Source organism: Castanea sativa, chromosome 8, assembly GCF_040712315.1.
Source record: "Castanea sativa cultivar Marrone di Chiusa Pesio chromosome 8, ASM4071231v1".
Lineage (NCBI taxonomy): Eukaryota > Viridiplantae > Streptophyta > Magnoliopsida > Fagales > Fagaceae > Castanea > Castanea sativa.
The window spans coordinates 48,014,413-48,027,887 of NC_134020.1; the positions used below are offsets into that span (position 1 = coordinate 48,014,413).

The window sequence follows — 13,475 nt, forward strand, 5'->3', positions numbered from 1 at the left end:
TAAGTTTGAACATGTTAGTGCATGACGTCATGAATCAAAGTCCAGCCACTAAGTACAAGTGAAAACATTATTTTAAGAGTGATATTAAGATTATAATTTTTGCCATAACTTACTTATGTGATAAGTTATATGTGATAAGTTATGTAGGGTAGAGTTGTAAACTTGTCGTTTTTTACTCTACCAATCACGATTTCCCCACGAGCTGGGGCAAAAATTGTGGCAAAATTCGTGGTATGTCATTTTCCTTATAGTAAAGCAACAAACATTTTTCGATCTGCTTGCTTTGCTTTGCTTTCGACATTTCCGAAGCCCCACTTCAGTCTTTTAGCTCCCAACCAAACCAACATCTACTTCTCTCTCATCGTTCTCTTCACCATTTTGCTCTCCGCATTGCCGCTTTCTCTCACACAAGGTCAATCTCTATCTCTCTCTCTCTCTCTCTCTCTGTGTATGTATGTATTTATGTTGTTATTGAAATTGTTAGATGTTTGAGGTTAAAGTCTCCACATTTTACTTGATCCTTGCTTGTGTATTTCTGGGTTCTGCTTAAATTTTTTTATTACTTATGGATTTATTTTTAGATTTTCCACTACAGTGTAAGTAAGTGTGCTTTGTTTGGGTTTTTTTTTTTTTAAATTTATTTATTTTGGCTGATTGATGGGTTTTAATTTTTGGGTTTCTTTTAGATTTTTCACTTCCGTGTACCATACTATGAGTTATTACTTTCATTAGCATGGTGTAATAAATCAGGATTTTGTGAACGATAGTTTCACTGATTTGAAGGAAATAGAAATTTAAAAGAAGGAAATTTGGGGGCAACATTCCCTCAACTAACTGTAGCAAAAAAATGAATGAAATTTAGATTAGCAATCATTGATTTCTAACCATAAATAATAAGAATTGTAATGAATAAAAAGGCTGCACTATTGCTTTTGTACCTAAAGTTTGCAATTTTGATTTTTGTTCCTAAACTTTAACAAGCTCTTTCTTTTTGTTCCTAAACTATTGAAAACATTACACTCTTTGTTCTTAAACTTTAAAATGATCTTTTTTCACACTTAAAACTATTGGGGAAAAATCCTTTTTTTTTGGGTGCCTATTTTCACCCCTAAACCATTACATGGTGATTCATATGTTCATCCTTGTGTATCTTAATCACATCAACTATTTAAGTCATTGATATGAGGCACGTGACATTTAAGTAATTCATATGATTAAAAGCACATGTGGATAGAGAATTGGAGTAATTTTCCTCCAAACCGGTTGGAAAGAAAATTCTGGCCATTGTTATCTTCTTGCATAATTTTGGATTGTTGAGTAAAATGAGTTTTTTTTTAGTTTTTTATTTTTATTTGATTCAAGCCCTGGCAGAAGTTGGGCTTGCAAGAATTGACATTTTTTTTTATGCTTTGAAATTTAATGGAAGAGGGATACTATACACTAATATATCTTATTAGAAATAGTAAGTCATAAATATATAGATAGTAATATAAGTAATTGTCCTTCTTCTTTTTTTCAATTGGTAAATCACACACACATGCATGGCGGATCTTGAATCTACGGCCTCTCCCATTCTAGCCAGAGCTCATTGGCATTTTCTTTACGAGATCTACTAAACATTTTTTTAAAAATATATATTAATACGAGTGCCCTTGCTTCCTATAGATCTTTTTTCTCTAGTGTGAGATATCATTTACTGGAGATGGCAACAACAGCCGCTTCCAGCCTGCAAATTGCAACAGCAAGACCCTGCATTTCTTCTTCTCGTAGAATTTTCAAGGCAGGTGCTGCAATTTTCGGTGGAAATTCCAAGGCGGTATCATGGAATAAGCTTACAAGTGCATGCCATATATCATCTGTACAACCTTTCCAGCGGAGCTTTACATCATCATCTGTTAAATTTGATAAGGTTGTTACAAAAGCAATGTCTGAAGCTACTGAAAACAAGCCTATCTCAGGGTTGCCAATTGATTTGAGAGGTCAATTTTCTTTTGCTTTCCTTTTTGTACGTATGCAATTCCTTCTAAGAGTTTCAAAGTTCTTGTAATTATGGTGCTTTTGCTGTCCTTCTATTTCTTGTTATGGGATAGCTTGTAACAGTTATGATTTGTCTTATAATTTCCGTTGACCTATCAATTTGTAGCCTGTGATTGTTCAAAATTGTTGGTGGAAACTGTCACATTTAAAGGAACAACCTCTGTAACATCTTTGTTTCTCAACGTCCACTTTTTCTTGGCTGTATTTGCTTGTGAAAGCTGGTCTTGTATCCGTAGCCAATATATTACTCTAAAGACAGCACTTTACCGAACCTCTTTTGGTTGCTAATTTTTTGGTGATATTGTCTTTCAACTTCTGCAATAATTCGCCTGGAATTGTTTCCTTTAGTGAATCTGCTAAGTTGATACTTACAACAAGTATCCCTATTCTAAAAATAAAAAAATACCACTAAAAACTAAAACGAGTTGCACTATGTGTAGGTAAGAGGGCATTTATTGCTGGTGTTGCTGATGACAATGGATATGGTTGGGCAATAGCTAAATCCCTCGCTGCTGCAGGGGCTGAGATTCTCTTAGGCACATGGGTGCCTGTAAGTAAATCATCCTAATCTTTAGGGTCGTGCATTTGAGATTTCCTATAATAGAATTCCCAAGACTCATGAAATGGATAACTACTGACCAGGAAGCTGTTCTTGTAGGCTTTGAACATTTTTGAATCCAGCCTGCGACGTGGAAAATTTGACGAATCACGTGTGTAAGTTTTTAATTAGGGAAACTGGGTATTGCTTGTAAGTGGCTGGTACTAACAAGAAGTTTGATTTTTCAGGTTGCCAGATGGCTCTTTAATGGAGATTACTAAAGTATATCCTTTGGATGCAGTCTTTGACAACCTTGAGGATGTACCTGAAGATGTAATGGAGAGATTTATAGTCTTACAAAGTATAAAATGGGTCAAATCTGTTCTTGATTAACATATGGTGTTATTAATTCTTGCAGATAAAAGCAAATAAACGCTATGCAGGATCCAGTAAGTGGACTGTTCAGGTATAACATCATATTATTCCACTTTTGCTATTTCTGTTTGAATTTGCTGTTGAGGAACATTTAGAGCCTAAATTGGAGTTTGAGAAAAGGTTTGAAGTCATTTATTGACAGCCTACTTGAATTTGAATGAGATATTAATGCCAAAATCCACATTAGACATGGCACTTTTCGTACAGTCTGCACTTGAACAAAACAAACCTAGATGTAGGGCCAATGACATTTTTAAACTGAAATCCAAGATACAAGCAGCACCACATTAGGATTGTCTTTTATCTTTCTTAAATTTTTTTTTTTTACCTTGCTTCTTAAGACACATGATTCATGTGAGTAATTGAATTTTGGGCTGTTCTGCTAAAGTTAGACATTAATTTTAATTTTGTTTTGTAAGATGTCATGTTTCAAGCTTTAGAGTCTTGAACAAGCTACACAAGTTTCTGGGTTACTTAGTGACAGAGAAGGGATAGTCAATGCTTTAAAATTTTGTAAAACTGCATATGTAAGCTGACATATAAGAGAGGTGGGTTTCATGCCCTCATAATTTGGTAGTGCTATGGTCTTCTCAAATGTAAAGGTTTATAAGAGGGGCAAAGCCTGCTATATTGTTCATCTTAGTTGACTAGCATGCATTCCGTATCTATTACATTTGACTTGTATCTAATCTGAAGACTAAACTGTTACGTGTAATCTGTTCTCATTCTGTCGTGTCACTATTTGAGTTTGCAATCAGTTCATTTGTTAGAAGGGTTTTCCTTTTGTTCTTGTGCTTGCCTTGCCAAGCCTAGGAATTATAAAAACTTTGTTATCACTTATCATACAGCTATGCTTTGACTGGAAGATTAAGCCAACATGTAATTTGATTTATTTAAAGCTTTTATTAACCTTCAGTTGCTAGAGGCATTTTTCTTCTTACTGGTTTTGAGATTTCATTAAAACATTGACCTATATGCTAAGACATGCAGACCCACCAACATTATCTAATATGACACGCTCTCTAATGTTCTACTCGTTTTTAAATTGTCTTGCAGGAAGTTGCTGAATCTGTGAAGAATGATTTTGGCAGCATTGACATTCTTGTTCACTCACTTGCAAATGGGCCAGAGGTACTTTTTTTTAAAATTTAATTGTGGAATATCTATGTGTCATTAATCTTAAAGTTAACAAGCAATCACCTCTTTAATAGGTCACTAAACCTCTTTTGGAGACATCCAGGAATGGATATCTTGCAGCTATATCTGCATCAAGTTACTCCTATGTTTCTTTACTCAAACATTTCATTCCAATAATGAATCCAGGCAATTTCCTATGCTCAATTATCCAAAATACTTTATTTTCTTCTTGTCCTTGGTTCTTTGCTTTTTTCATTGTACAAGATTTACTGCATCAGGGCAAATGTGGAACTCATATATATGGCTGTTGTTGTTACAGGTGGTTCTTCAATTTCTCTTACATATATTGCTTCTGAAAGGATAATTCCTGGGTATGTATGTCATGCACTGTTTGCTTCACTGTTCAGTTTAAAGAGTTGTCATTTATCATTGGGTGATGGAGCTCTTGATATATTTACTCAGGTATGGTGGAGGTATGAGTTCAGCAAAGGCTGCTCTGGAGAGTGACACACGAGTAAGTTTGCATTTCTTTCTACCTATCCATTTCTAGTTATTAGCACCAAATTTTTTTAATCTCATTTTGATATGTTTTTGGCATATATTTTCATATGTTGATTCATTCAGGTGCTTGCTTTTGAAGCGGGTAGAAAACACAAAGTCAGAGTCAACGCAATATCTGCTGGTAACTTGGCCCTTTCTTTTTTTAAATTCAATTTAAAGTGTTTCCTATCTCAGATTTTATGCATCTATGCCATGGTCCACAAGAATTGTTCTTCATTGTTAAATCATAGCTATGGTTGCCAATGCTCAACATGTGTCTTAATGCTACTTTTCTCAGAGACAAGGTTTTGTTGGGTTTTCAAAAATATCTTTGATACTTTAAACCTAGTGATAGTGTTATTTTTTTTTTTTTTTGGTGTGTGTGTATTAGGATGTACTTATTAGAATCTATATGTTTTCTATATGTGGATTGGTTGGTAATTCTTGAAACCACTAGCCTTGCCTCAACCAATTTACCCATCTTGCTTCATCTCAAACGAGCCTCGTTGCCCCTAGCCAGAGGTGGTTTAACCGGTTCATTTTCTTCTTCAAATCCTGATCTTTAGGGATTAGGATCCTAGTTTGTAGGAGTAACTCTACTATAGAGTTCCTAAATTCCTATCTGCCCATTTTAAATGAGTGGATATGATTTTACTACATCATCAACATTTTTAAAAATAAATAAATACTATCATCATTTTTGTATCTACTTAAATTATTGACGATGTGTCCAAATTCAATCCACTCATTTCAAAATGAATGGATAGAATTTTAGGAACTCTATGGTGGAATTACTCTAAAAAGTCTAGAGTATCTTAATCAGATCTTAAGCTCCTGAATTATGAAAGCTTGCTTTTGCGATGACCGGCTTTAACTAACAATGACTTAATAATTCTCAGCTCAGCTAAAGACATAATCCAACTAAATTGATTTTTGAGGCCTTAATAGTTCTATACATTGTATATTTGTTCCCACATTCAGGATTTTTATTGTTCTAAATCTTGGGTCCAGGGTCTGTTTGACCTCTTTGGATCTAGTTTGATACTTAGGCTTCAAAAAGATGTCAAGTAGTTGCTGGTATTTCCATTGCCTCAATTTTCCTGGTTGATTGAAGTATCTTTGATCCTCAGGTCCACTAAGGAGCCGTGCTGCAAAAGCAATTGGATTTATTGACATGATGATTGACTATTCAATAGTCAATGCACCTTTGCAAAAAGAACTATCCGCAGGTGACTTTCCAGAGTTTTCTTTGTCCTTCAATTTTACCTGCTTTATTCCTATTTCCACTATTTATCACATTTTACTGAGTTCATAAGCTGATTAAACAGATGAAGTGGGGAACACAGCTGCCTTTCTAGCATCGCCTTTGGCTTCTGCCATCACCGGTGCTGTTATATATGTTGACAATGGCCTGAACGCAATGGGTGTCGGAGTTGACAGTCCAATATTTAAGGATCTTGACATTCCAACAGATAAGCACTAGGACAACCACAAATTGGTTAATAGTAAGCCAGACTCTGAACTTCAAGTTTAGCTTTAATGCTGCTAGTTTTCTGCTCCTTTTTTTCCCCAATCGGCTTCAACCTAGGATGGTTTGGCTAGTGGCCCCATTTTGTTGTGAGAATTTTTCTTTGCCTTTCTTAGGAACTACAATATTTTCTTGGGGGCAGGTGTTGCAGAGGCCCCATGTGAAAGTCTTGGACCTGTGAAACACTAATAAGATTCATGTTTCTTAGACTCTTCAATTTTTCTTTTTTAATTAATAAGTTAAGTGTTGAACGTAGTCTATAAGCTCCATTCCATTCTTGTAGGAGAAGAGGTCATTTGAACTGGAAGTCAATTTTACTGTTCCTTTTTCAAAAATAAATAATGTCTATTTATGGTTATGTTTTGTGATGTCTTTTTTTTTTTGGCAAACCATGGATATTGCATAAAATAAGGAATTAACCAATCTGTTACAGTACATATTAGCTTTATCATAAGCTATGATTCTTTCCACCACAGGCGGTGGATGAAAAATACAGCAAAAGATGATAAGGAGCTTGCTCCCAACTTGGCCAATGCATCAACGCATTGATTGGCTTCCCGATAGGCATGGACTATTTGCTTGTTGGGTATTGCCTTCAACAGGTTCCTGCAATTAGTTAACAAAGGTTCTATTAACAAATTAGCAGTGTTATTGTTCATGAGCAGCTCAACGCTTAAGGCATCAAGTTCAACAATAAGATTATTCAGTTCCATTTCCTTAGCCAATATCAAGCCATCTCTTAAGGCCCATAGTTCTGCCATGCAACTGTTGGTATAGCCAAGAGGCCTGGCATAACCTTTTATCCACTCTCCTTCATGGTTTTTGATCACACCTCCTCCCCCTGCCCTCCCGGGTTCCCCAGTGCTGATCCGTCAGAATTCAGCTTTACCCAGCCCTCTGGTGACTGTTATCCCAACCTACTGGGATAACAGTTTGGATTTTTGCAGCTTGGCGTTCATGCCAATGGGGAAGAACTCTACAGTCTTTAATGCATCTTTTGAAGCTCAACTGGTCCACCTTACCTGCCCTGAATATGAAATTGTTCCTGTGCAACCATAATTGCCAAACCCCCACAGGAAATAATATATTCCAAGGAATGCCCATAAAGTTGGAGATGATATCCTTTTTGCAGTTGATCTCAAGTGATGTCACACACAAGGCAGCGAGTATTTGAGAGTAATTGATTAGCATATTAATTTTTTAAGGCCCGTTTGGTAGGGTTGTTTAACAACATGTTTTCAGTTTTTAAACAATATTACACGCATTTTTACATACTTTTTCACTTGCACGTACTTCAAAAAAACACAAATAACGTTACTAAAACAATATTACCAAACGGCCCCTAAGTCTTGCTCACACATGAATTCATGATACCAATACTGTTAAAAACAACCAAATCCAATTTTGTCCTGCTACATTTAAATCAATTTGGTACCGAAGAATCCAAAGCCAACCACAATTGATTTGTGTGTGATTGGATAGAGCCACATTGCATACATTGGTATGATCCGTACTCATTGGTTAGCTAGTTCAACGTTCTGGGGATCATACATAATTATATAGGAGCAAACACTTCAGCTTGGAATTTAATTATCAGTAATAATTACTACAAAACTAGTATAGAATCTATAGATCCACAATACTAGCAAAGAGACATTCTTAAGTCCAAAAGTCCAATGATATAAAATCTTATAACTTTGTTTACAATTATTGAAACTAACTTAATTAAGTTATTTGTTTAAGGATCAGTTGAAACTTTTATCTAGGAGAAGGATGAAATTTGATAAATTTATTTTTATAGATCTTTCAAAAAAATTATAAATTTATACTCCAGAGACTTTGAACCTGTAAAGCCCTAAAAGAGAGTTTTGAAGACTTCGTTTTCCTTATCCAAAGTCTTTAGAGTCTCTTTTATGCTAGACATAAATTTATAATCCAAAAACTTTGAATCTGTAAAGCTCTAAAAAAAAGTTTTGGAGACTTCGTTTTCCTTATCCAGAGTCTTTAGAGTCTCTTTTATGCTGAACATAAATTTATAATCCAAAGACTTTGAATCTGTAAAGTCCTAAAAAAGGGTTTTGGAAACTTCGTTTTCCTTATCCAGAGTCTTTAAAGTCTCTTTATACTGGATAAAATTTTTTAATTTAAATAAATTATTTCTAAATTTACATAGTTACATAGACTTATAAAGTGTTAGAATCTTGACATGAAGAATTCAACATTCTTTTTTCTTTTCTTGTTTTTTTTTTTTTTTTTTTGAGAAAGAACGTTGGAATTTTATTGAACCTGATTTGCCAAATTGGTCAAATCATTCGAGCTACAGAAAGTAAAGGGTAGGGAACTTCCTCCATCCATGCTACATAGTCAGAAATATTTACCGAGTATTTAGTTAGACTACGCGCTAATTTATTGCTGTCACTTCCACAATGAGAGTCTAGAAATTTTGTGTAACGATTTGAAAAGATAATAGCATCCTGGATAAGCGGCTGCACTGAAGCTATTGTACCTCCCCCTGCCTTTAAAGAATTCATGATCAGCTCCGAATCTCCTTCAAGAATAGCTTCACTTGAACCTATTTCCAGTCCAAATTCCAGTGCTCGTGCTGCTGCAACTGCTTCAATTTCCTCTGGTGTGAGTGCTGGGATAAGCTCTGAGCCAGGGACGCTAGAATGGCACCTGTGTGGTCGCGGACAACTACGCCAATCTCACTTCTGTTTTCAGTCCCGAAGATTGCTCCGTTGAAATTTATTTTGATGAACCTTGCATCTGGTGGCTTCCATATTGCCTTTGGTTTCGGTACTGCTGTAGGTGAGGGTGGGAGCACGGCAAGAAATTCAGCCAACTTCTCTTTCGCCTGCAGTACGAGCTGGTCCGAAGTGCAGCAAGGTTGATGGTTACGGACTTGATTTCGCTGATGCCAAATTCCCCAAATTATCATCGCAAATAGCTCCGGACTGCCTTGATTGTTGAGAATTCATGACAGCAGCTCCTTAAAGTTTGTGACACCTGGAATTTGCCGTGAACTCCATTCCGATAGAGACCATACTGAGCTGAGTAATCTGCAAGACCACAGCGCGTGTAAAGGAGTTTCGTCTTCATTCCAGCATCGTTCACACAGCGAGTTTATTATTATGTGTCTCCAATTTCAGGTTTAATTTTGTGGGAATGGCTTCATGACAGACGCCACAGGAAGTTTTTGACCTTGTTCGGAACTCGCAAACCCCAGATGCTTCTCCACAGATTCATCTCTCCATTCTGTGCTACCTCAGGCCTAACCTCTTCTTCCTCCATCTTCAAAAACCGGTATCCCGATTTGCAAGAGTATTGGCCACTTTGGGTCCACGACCAGTACAGCTTATTCTCTGTTGGGTGTTTTGATAGAGGAATTTTCTTGATGAGTTCGGCTTCCTCAGGAACAAATAAACCAGCAATAACTTATTCATTCCAGGTCCGGTTGTCTTCATTTATAAGAACATCTACTGTAGTCTCCTCCCAACCCTCAAGGACAGGTGATAGGACACGGGTAGGAGGTTTAGATGGCAGCCAAGTGTGTTGCCAAATCTGAACTTTCTGCCCTGTACCTATTCTCCAACAAGCTCCACGTTTGATAACGTCGCGGCAGTGTAATATCCTTTTCCAAGCATATGAGCCACGACTAGGTTCCACTGCCTCCATGATTGTGCAATTTGGAAAGGAGCGGGGTTTGAAGACCTTATAAAATAATGAGCTTTGATCTTGCAATAAGTGTTATGCTTGCTTGGCCAAGAGAGAGTCATTGTGTAAAGCTAAGTCCTTGAAACCCGTGTTACCCTCACTTTTGGATTTGGTCATCTCACTCTATTTTAACCAGTAAATTTTTCTTTTTTCTCCCCTTTGTCCCAACCAAAACTTACTTATCATTATCTCAATTTCATTACACAGCCCTATGGGTAATTTGAAGCAACTCATTGCATAAGTTGGAATAACTTGGATAACCGCCATGATGAGAACCTCTCTACCAGCTTAAAAAAGGAGTTTTCCTTCCCACCCTTGCAATAAGTGTTATGCTTGCTTGGCCAAGAGAGAGTCATTGTGTAAAGCTAAGTCCTTGAAACCTGTGCTACCCTCACTTTTGGATTTGGTCATCTCACTCTATTTTAACCAGTAAATTTTTCTTTTTTCTCCCCTTTGTCCCAACCAAAACTTACTTATCATTATCTCAATTTCATTACATAGCCCTATGGGTAATTTGAAGCAACTCATTGCATAAGTTGGAATAACTTGGATAACCGCCATGATGAGAACCTCTCTACCAGCTTAGAAAAGGAGTTTTCCTTCCCACCCTTGCAATTTTCGCTATACTCTTTCTTTGATATAATTAAAACTTGTTTTTTTTCCTTTTCCCGTCAAAGATGGCAACTCCAAATATTTTTCATAATGTTGAATTTTACGAACCCCAAGAACCCCTTTAATGATTTATCTATTGGAATTACCTATAAAAAAAAAATGATCTGTCTATTAGCTTCAGTTACTAATTTGCTGAAAAATAAGGTTGTTTTATCTCTATTTATTTTTTGGCCTAAAACATCTTCATACAAGGATAGCAAGTCCATCACCTTGCTGCATTTTGTGGAGTTGGCCCTACAAAACAAAAGGCTATCATCTGCAAAAAACAAATGGGTTAGTTTAGGTATTCAACATTCATTTAATTGAATAGGAGACATCAATATCTAATATTGTATACATAGGATCTTCATTGTTCATGGGGTGAAAATTTTGGAAGTACTAAATGTCCAAAAGAAAAAGATCCATTAAAATGTGTCAGAATCAATTATTTTATGCTTGGAGCAGTATAAGCATCTTTGATTTTTATTTTTTTTATTTTGTTTTAGTTGTTTTGATTTAAATTGATTTATTTACCGTTAATTAAATTTAATGATTTTAAGTTTAGTTCTCCTAGTTTTTCATAATTTTTTATAATTAAATTGCAAATGGGTTTGGTTGAGCTCTTCTTGTTTAAAGAAATCTTAAGCACTTTTCTTATTTTTGAGACACTTAAAGAAAAATAGCAATTAATTTAAAAAATGGGTGTTGTTTCTCTAATGGGTTGAAAATGAAATGCTTAGTTAATTTTTTTTTTTTAAGTTAATTTATAAAAAAAAAAAAAGGATGATTTAGTATAGCTATTCCTCTTGTAATGGTAGGAGAGAGAGAGAGAGAGAGAGAGAGAGAGAGAGAGAGAGATTGTTTGGAATCATTTGGGCAATGTTCTAAGAATGGTTGAACAAATTGTTTGTGTCAAAGAATGATTTCTTTTTAGTGTCAATTGCATTTAGTTTGTTTTTTGCTAGTATTAATTGTGATCAATGTCATGAAAACGTTGAAAAAAAATTAATATACTTGAGTTTTGAATCCATGTGTTGTTTGGAATGTGACAGCTGAATTCGTAGGGAGTTCTTTTAAAATATTCAAAATTGTCCATATTACAATGATTGTCATAAACCATGACTGATGGTATGGACTACCATCATTTGTGCAATTTCTTGAGAAATAAAAAAGCGGAATTGTACTCAGTTATTTCATGGTCTGGGTCTTGCTGACTTGCATGTGCTATGCAAGATGTATATATAAGTCTCAATTGTTGATAATGGATACATCATACAATATATCCATAGAATTTGTATTCAATCTGTCAAAATCATCGAAAAAATATTGATTTACTTTTGAAATCCATGTCGAAGCCTAGAGCAATTAACTCCTGATAAAATTTAACCAAACATAATTCAATTTGATTTGCATAAGCCACCTATTTAATATTTATTTCACTAACAATCTCTAATTTACTGGGTTGAAACTTGAAAATGAAATGCTTATTTATTTTTTTTTTTTTTAATAGATGATTGAGAATAAGCTGTATAGCCATTCCTCTTTTATTGGTAGGAGAGATTGTTTGGAATTACTTGAGCAGTGTTTTAAGAATGGTTGAACAGATTGTTTGTGTTAAAGAAGAATTTCTTTTTAGTTTCAATTAGCTTGTAACCCCATGTATATGCGTGGATATACGATAAAATGCATAATATAATTTTTATATATAATTTAAATACTTTTGAGTCATTTTTATATTTTGTTAACTCTTTTAAAATTTTTGTTAGAATATTATTAGGTATAAAATGTAAATTGTCCATATTTTTTAAAAAAAATTATTGTGAAGCACTTTTTTTTTTTCGATTCATTTATTCTAGACTCTCTGGTTTTTATACTTAATAACTCACTTGGATGAATATTTATGATGTGGTCTCACATTTGATTCTAAAATTAAGAAATAAAACTCTTTAAAAATAAATAATTTAAAAAACATGGTGCAAAATTGGAACTCTGATTTAGAATTTTAATTTAAGTTTCTCTTAACTTCATCTATTATTATTATTATTATTATTATTATTATTATTATTATTATTATTATATATGACATGATTAAAATGTACAATAAAAATAAGATCAACGGTAAGACCATCTAAAAATTACTATACACTAATCACATCAAAAGGTAAAATTTGTCACTAGCATTTACATCAATTCATTTAAAAGTTTGTCTATTTTAGTGTAAGAATTTATTTTATATATTTTATATAGCCACTTTTCAAAACTACTTACATCAGTTTATTTATTATACACTCTATTCAATTTAAATATTAATTTTTCATTCTTTTTTATTATTCATTTCATCTTTTCTCCTCCTCTCTTAGTTCTCTCTCATCCTAACACAATCACTCACATAGTTTTCCTCTCATCTCTCTCTCATTTCATCCTTTCACACAATCACCTTCTCTCTTTCTCTTACGAATTTCCCTCATATTCTCTCCTTTTAACTCTCTCTCACATAGAATCACAACCTCCACATCTCTATTCCTCACAAGATGGCCAATTCCTCTTTGTAATTGAACATTCAAGGCATCGACAACAACAACATACTTGACAAGGGCAACAGCATACTTGGTGACGGTGATGATTTGGGTTTAAGTTGATGAATTTTTCATTGAAAGTTTGATTTTGGGTTTTCCATTGATAGGTTTAGGTTGATTTTCCATTGATTTTGGATTTGATTTTCCTTTGATTTTGGGTTGATTTTCCTTTGATTTTATTACCATGTAATATAATAGGTTGTGGTAGTGGTTGGGCTTTGTGGGTGGATTTGTAGAAAAATTCTCTGTTGTTTGGACAAAGAGAGAGAGTGATGGAGAAAGAAGAGAGAGAGAGATGACGGGAAGAGACAAAAGAAAG

At 34.6% G+C, this 13,475-nt stretch overlaps 1 protein-coding gene across 1 annotated transcript; it reads left to right on the plus strand.

Annotated features, from left to right (window-relative positions):
• Window positions 1-303: 303 nt before the first annotated feature.
• Window positions 304-6,573, plus strand: LOC142607402 (enoyl-[acyl-carrier-protein] reductase [NADH], chloroplastic). The gene is made up of 13 exons (XM_075778871.1): window positions 304-411; window positions 1,664-1,979; window positions 2,478-2,587; window positions 2,696-2,751; window positions 2,824-2,908; window positions 2,994-3,041; window positions 4,067-4,141; window positions 4,222-4,333; window positions 4,467-4,518; window positions 4,610-4,661; window positions 4,772-4,829; window positions 5,818-5,916; window positions 6,016-6,573. The coding sequence occupies exons 2-13, from the start codon at window positions 1,703-1,705 to the stop codon at window positions 6,168-6,170; spliced, it is 1,179 nt and encodes a 392-aa protein (XP_075634986.1). The 5' UTR covers window positions 304-411; window positions 1,664-1,702; the 3' UTR covers window positions 6,171-6,573.
• The last annotated feature ends 6,902 nt before the right edge of the window (window positions 6,574-13,475 follow it).

What these genes read in the sequence shown, in the direction of transcription:
- LOC142607402 (XM_075778871.1), top strand. Translation starts at nt 1,703, where the DNA reads ATGGCAACAACAGCCGCTTCCAGCCTGCAAATTGCAACAGCAAGACCC. An exon ending in GTTGCCAATTGATTTGAGAG is followed by an intron (nt 1,980 to 2,477) that starts GTCAATTTTCTT and finishes CACTATGTGTAG; the next exon opens with GTAAGAGGGCATTTATTGCT. An exon ending in TCTGAAAGGATAATTCCTGG is followed by an intron (nt 4,519 to 4,609) that starts GTATGTATGTCA and finishes ATATTTACTCAG; the next exon opens with GTATGGTGGAGGTATGAGTT.